This window comes from Suricata suricatta, chromosome 10, assembly GCF_006229205.1.
Source record: "Suricata suricatta isolate VVHF042 chromosome 10, meerkat_22Aug2017_6uvM2_HiC, whole genome shotgun sequence".
NCBI classification, from domain to species: Eukaryota; Metazoa; Chordata; class Mammalia; order Carnivora; family Herpestidae; genus Suricata; species Suricata suricatta.
This window is the reverse complement of record NC_043709.1, coordinates 65,341,543-65,348,183: the sequence shown is the minus strand read 5'-3', so window position 1 is coordinate 65,348,183 and position 6,641 is coordinate 65,341,543. Positions and strand designations below refer to the sequence as shown.

The 6,641-nt window shown below is 37.4% G+C and overlaps 1 protein-coding gene across 1 annotated transcript in view; it reads right to left on the bottom strand.

Annotated features, from left to right (window-relative positions):
- Positions 1-6,641, bottom strand: part of LOC115303564 (olfactory receptor 10AD1-like) — a 109,241-nt gene that overhangs the window by 426 nt on the left and 102,174 nt on the right. The window contains exons 4-5 of the mRNA XM_029953368.1: positions 4,364-4,378; positions 931-957 (exon numbers count right to left, since the gene is read on the bottom strand). Of these exons, the coding sequence (XP_029809228.1) occupies positions 931-957; positions 4,364-4,378 (42 nt within the window). The remainder of the gene's footprint in view (positions 1-930; positions 958-4,363; positions 4,379-6,641) is intronic.

Below are 6,641 nucleotides of genomic sequence, written 5' to 3'. Positions count from 1 at the left end.
CTTCTGTAGAGACAACCACATAGAAAACTTCTTCTGTGAGGCCCCCATAGTCATTGCCCTCTCTTGTGGAGACCCCCAGTTTAGTCTAAGAATGATCTTTGCCGATGCCATCGTGGTGCTGCTCAGCCCCATGGTGCTCATTGTCATCTCCTATGCCCGCATCCTGGCCTCCATCCTTGGCAGGGCCTCCTCCTCAGGTTGGGGGAAGACCTTCTCCACTTGTGCCTCCCATCTGACTGTGGTCATCTTTCTATATTCCTCAGCCATGTTCTCATACATGAACCCTCGCAGCACACATGGCCCTGACAAAGACAAGCCTTTCTCCCTCCTCTACACCATCATCACCCCCATGTGCAACCCCATCATCTATAGTTTTCGAAACAAGGAAATGAAGGGGGCCATGGTGAGGGCCCTTGTGAGGACCAGCCTGTCCAAGACAGAAAATGTCTAGTGGGACGACTCCTGAAAGAGAAGCTCCCTCCCCAACAACTGGGCAAAACTCCAATGCTGAAAATCTTCAGGAAAGAGCATTCATAGCTTTCTTTCTACTAGCATCATGTTTGGAAGATGATAGCATCACATGATAGATGTGATAGCATCACATTGTTGATGACTAATGCTCATCTGGGTGCTAACACCTAGGAACATTCAATATGCATTTTAGCAGATTTAGAAATAAACAGTGAAAGGTATGCTTAAAGATGATGAAGGAAAGAATAGATTGAACTAATACATATTTGAAGAGAAAATATCTGAAAAATTTTCAAAACTGAGAAAGACATCAGTCTCCAAATTAAAGAGGCCCTAAAAACTTTGAAGATATATTCCTTATATAAAGAAATACACACATGAGTACACCATTAGAACCTCTGAAAATCAGAGACAAAGAGAAAAACTTTACAGCTACCTGAATAAAAAGACAGGTTCCCTTCAAAAGAACCACAATCAGATTGACAGCTTTCTTCTCAACAATGAAAGTCAAAATATAAAATTCATTTTATATAAACTTGTGGCAGGCTAGAGAAAGGCTGGAAGTCTAAGAAAAATAATGCTTCAGATAGTTGGAAAAGAATATACATCCACAATTTGAGCTGCCTGTGGTGGCCTTGTGGCAAGGAACTACAGGAAACCTCTAGGATCTTATAGCACTGTCTGACTGACACTGGCAAGGAGATAGGTACTTCAGTAATAGAACAGCAAAGGAATGGATTTTGCCAACAAACAGTGAGCTTGAGAGAGGACCCTAAGCCTCAGATGAAAATCACAACCTGATAGACACCTTAATTTCAGGCTGATGCAACCCTTAGCAGAATACCTATGTAACCATACCAGACTCCTGACCCAAAGAAACTGTACCATAATAAAGTTGTACTTCAAGTCCTTGAATTTGTGGTAATGTGTTACATAGGAATAGAAAACTAACACAAGTTTTTAAAAGTCTAATGTAATACTATGGAAAACATTATGACATTAAATCTGCTTCAATAAATAGAAAAGTACTAGAAAAAATATTATTTTCCAGAAATGTCTAAGGAAGAAATAGAGAACATGCCCATATTTGTAATCATAAAGTAAATCAGTAGTTTAAGAACATTTCCATAAAATTGAAGATGACACAAATAAATGGGAAGACATTCCATGATCGTGGATTGGAAGAAAAAATATTGTTAAAATGTCCATACTACCCAAAACAATCTACACATTTAATACAACCCCTATCAAAATACAAACAACATTTTTCACAGAACTAGAACAAAAAAATCCTAGAATGTATATGGACCCAAAAAAAGCAATTCTGGGGGAAAAAAACAAAAGCAATCTTGAAAAAGCAAAGCAAAGCTGGGGGCTTCACAATTCTAGATTTCAAGTTATACTACAAGTTAATCAAAACAGTTTGGTACTGACACAAAAATAGACACATAGATCAATAGAACAGATAGAAACTCTAGAAATAAACCCATAATTATATAGGCAACTAATCTCTGGCAAAGCAGGAAAGAATATCCAATGGGAAAAAGACTCCTTAACAAATGGTATTGGGAAAACTGGACAGCTACATGTAAAAGAATGAAATTGGACCACTTTTTCTCATCATATACAAAAATTCAAACTGGATTATAGACCTAACTGTAACCTGAAACCATAAAAATTATGAAGTGAGTACAGACAGCCATTCCTCTGACATCAGCTGTAAAAACATTTTTCCAGATGTTTTCTGAGGCAAGGGAAATAAAAGCAAAAATAAACTATTCGGATTACATCAAAATAAAAAGCTTCAGCACAATGAAGGAGACAGTTGACAAAACTAAAGGCAGCCTAGGGAATGGAAGCAGATATGTGCAAATGACATAACTAATAAAGGGTTAGTATCAAAATATATAAAGAACTTACAAAACTCAACACCCCCCAAAATGAATAATCCAATTAAAAATGGACAGAATACATGAGTAAACATGTTTCCAAGGAAGACATCCAGATGGGCAACAGACACATGAAACAATGTTCAGCATCACTCATCATCAGGGAAATCTAATTAAAACTACAATGAGATACCACCTCACACCTGTCAGAATGGCTAACATTGACAACTCAGGAAACAACAGATGTTGGCGAGGATGAGGAGTAAAAAGATCCCTCTTGCACTGTTGGTAGGAATGCAAACTGGTGCAACCATTCTGGAAAACAGTTTGGAGTTTCCCCCAAATGTTCAAAAAGAGAACTTTCCTACAATCCAGTAATCCCACTACTGGGTACTTACTAAAAAACACTAATTTATAAGGATAATGCATTGTAGGGAGGATAAATGTAGGGATAATACATGTTTATAGCAGCATTATTTACAATAGCCAAGTTATGGGAACATCCCAAGTGTCCATCAATAGATGAATGGGTAAAGAAGATGTCATAGATATACACAATGGAATATTATTCTGCCATAAAAGAATGAAACCTTGCCACTTGCAACAATATGGATGGAGCTAGAGAAGATACTGCTAAGTGAAATAAGTAAGGTAAGTCAGTCAGAGACAGACAAATACCATATGATTTCACTCATAGGTGGAATTTAAGAAACAAAAAATGAACAGAGACTTAAAAAAAAGAAAAGAAAAGGAGAGGCAGACCAAGAAACAGACTCTTAGCTACAGAGAACAAACTAATGGTTACCAGAGGGGAGGTGGATGGAGAGATGGGTAAAATAGGCAATGAGGACTAAGGAGTGCACTTCCTGTAATGAGAACTGGGTAATGTATCACTATATCATACTACACAATAATATTGATATATATGGTACAACAGAAACTAATATAAAACTGTTAACTACCCTGGAATTTAAAATTAAAAATATATTTCAATAATATTTCTATAAAGAAAGAACCAGACAGGATTTTAAAGCAAATACTATCAACTAATCTAATTTTATATACCTGGAAAAACAGGGCAGCACCTCACTTTGTAAATAACTTTGATACCAAACTTGATGAAGACAAAATAAGCTAATATCACTCTCAAACATAGTTGGCAAAATTCTTAAACAAAACTTCCTACAGTTTTGCAGGAGATATTAAACATTAAACATTAAAACATGAAACATTAAAATTACTTTCAGATCATAAACAAGCCTAGGTAATCATTATCCGTACTTTTATTCAAGATTATATTGACAATTTTAGAAAGTACAATAAAACAAGGGAAATAGATAATTGATATAAGAACTAGAAATGAAAAGGCAAAACTGTCTTCATTAACAGATGATACGTGATTGTCTCCATAGAAAAACTAAAAGAATGCACAAATAATATATTAAAATTTATATAATTTAACAAAGTTCCTGGAAACAAAATCAATATCCAAAAACTGAACTGCACTTTTTTTATAGTTTGTTGTCAAGTTCGTTTCCATATAACATGCAGTGCTCTTCCTCCATGACCATCACCCCCTTTCCCTTCCCCTTCCCCCTTCAGCCCTCAATCTGTTTTCAGTATTCAAGAGTCTCTCATGATTTGCCTCCCTCCCTCTCCCTTTATCTTTTTCCCCCCTTCCCCTTCCCATGGTCCTCCATTAGGTTTCTCCTGTTCTCCTATTAGACCTATGAGTGAAAACATATGGTATCTGTCCTTCTCTGCCTTATTTCGCTTAACATGATTCCCTTGAGGTTCATCCACTTTGCTACAAATGGCCAGATTTCATTCTTCTCATTGCCGTGTAGTATTTCATTGTATATATAAACCACATCTTCTTGATCCATTCATCAGTTGATGGACATTTAGGCTCCTTCATGCTTTGGCTATTGACAGTGCTGCTATGAACATTGGGGTACATGTGCCCCTATGCATCAGCACTTTTCTATCCCTTGGGTAAATACCCAGCAGTGCTATTGCTGGGTCATAGGGGAATTCTACTGATTGTTTTTTTGAGGAACCTCCACACTGTTTTCCAGAATGGCTATACCAGTTTACATTCCCACCAAGAGTGTGGGAGGGTGCCTGTTTCTCCACATCCTCGCCAGCATCTATAGTCTCTTGATTTGTTCATTTTAGCCACTTGGACTGGCATGAGGGGGTATCTCCGTGTGGTTTTGATTTGTGTTTCCCTGATGATGAGTGACATTGTTTCATGTGTCTGTTGGCCATCTGGATGTCCTCTTTGGAGAAGTGTCTCTTCATGTCTTCTGCCCATTTCTTCACTGGATTGTTTGTGTTTCAGGTGTAGAGTTTGGTGAGTTCCTTGTAGATTTTGGATACTAGCCCTTTATCTGATATGTCATTTGCAACTATCTTTTCCCATTCTGTAGGTTGCCTATTAGTTTCTTGATTGTTTCCTTTGCAGTGCAGAAGTTTTTATCTTGAGGAGGTCCCAGTAGTTCATTTATGCTCTTGATTCCCTTGACTTTAGAGATGTGTTGAGCAGGAAGTTGCTGCAGTTGAGGTCAAGGAGGCTGTGTCCTGCTTTCTCTTCTAGGGTTTTGATGATATCCTGTCTCACATTCAGGTCCTTCATCCACTTTGAGTTTATTTTTGTGTATGGTGTAAGAAAGTGATCTAGTTTCTTTCTTCTGCATTTTGCTGTCCAGTTCTCCCAGCACCATCTGTTAAAGAGGCAGTCTTTTTTCCATAGGATACTCTTTCCTGCTTTGTCAAAAATTAATTGGCCATACATTTGTGGGTCCAGTTCTGGGTTCTGTATTTTATTTCATTGGTCTATGTGTCTGTTTTTGTGCCAATACCATAGTGTCTTGATGATGACAGCTTTGTAGTAGAGGCTAAAGTCTAGGATTGTGATGCCTCTGCTTTGATTTTCTTCTTCGATATTACTTTGGCTATTTGGGGTCTTTTGTGGTTCCATACGAATTTGAGGATAGTTCTAGCTTTGAGAAGAATGCTGGTGCAATTTTGATTGGGATTCCATTGTATATGTAGATTGCTTTGGGTAATAATGACATTTTAACAGTGTTTATTCTTTAGATGCATGAGCATGTTTTTCCATTACTTTGTGTCTACTTCAATTTCTTTCATAAGATTTCTCTACTTTTCATTGTACAGATCTTTTACATCTTTAGTTAGGTTTATTCCTAGGTATTTCATGGTTTTTTCGTGCAATGGTGAATGGGATCAGTTTCTTGATTTCTCTTTCTGTTGCTTCATTATTGGCGTACAAAAATGCAACTGATTTCTGTACATTGATTTTATACCCTGCAACTTCGCTGAATTCATGAATCAGTTCTACTAGGCTTCTGGTGGAGTCTGTCAGGTTTTCCATATAGAGTATCATGTCATCTGCAAAAAGTAAAAGTTTGACTTCATTTTTGCCAAGTCTGATGCCTTTTATTTCCTTTTGTTGTTTGATTGCTGATTCTAGGACTTCCAGCACTATGTTAAACAACAGTGGGGAGAGTGGACACCCCTGTTGTGTTCCTGATCTCAGGGGGAAAGCTCTCAGTTTAGCCCCATTGAGGATAATATTGGCTGTGGGCTTTTCATAAACTGCTTTTATAGTGTTTAGGTAAGTTCCTTCTATTCTGACTTTCTCATGGTTTTTATTAAGAAACGGTGCTGTATTTTGTCAAATGCTTTTTCTGCATCTATTGACAGGATCATATGGTTTTTATCCTTTCTTTTGTTAATGTGATGGATCACACTGATGGATTTGCAAATATTGAACCAGCCCTGTAACCCAGGAATGAATCCCACTTGATCATGGTGGATAATTCTATGTATGTGCTGTTGAATTCGATTTGGTAGTATCTTGTTGAGTATTTTTGCATCTGTATTCATTAAGGATATTAGTCTGTAGTTCTCTTTTTTTGGCTGGGTCTCTGTCTAGTTTGGGTATCAAGGTGACGCTGGCTTTGTAGAATGAGTTTGGAAGTTTTCCTTCTATTTCTATTTTTTGGAATAGTTTGAGAAGAATGGGTATGAGCTCTGCTTTAAATGTCTGGTAGAATTCCCCTGGGAAGCCATCTGGCCCTGGGTTCTTATTCGTTGGGAGATTTTTGATAATGGATTCGATTTCTTCACTGGTTATTGGTCTATTCATGCTTTCTATCTCTTTCCGTTTGAATTTTGGCAGTGCATGTGCATTTAGGAATTTGTCCATTTCTTCCAGGTTGCCCAGTTTGTTGGCATATAATTTTTCACAGTAAT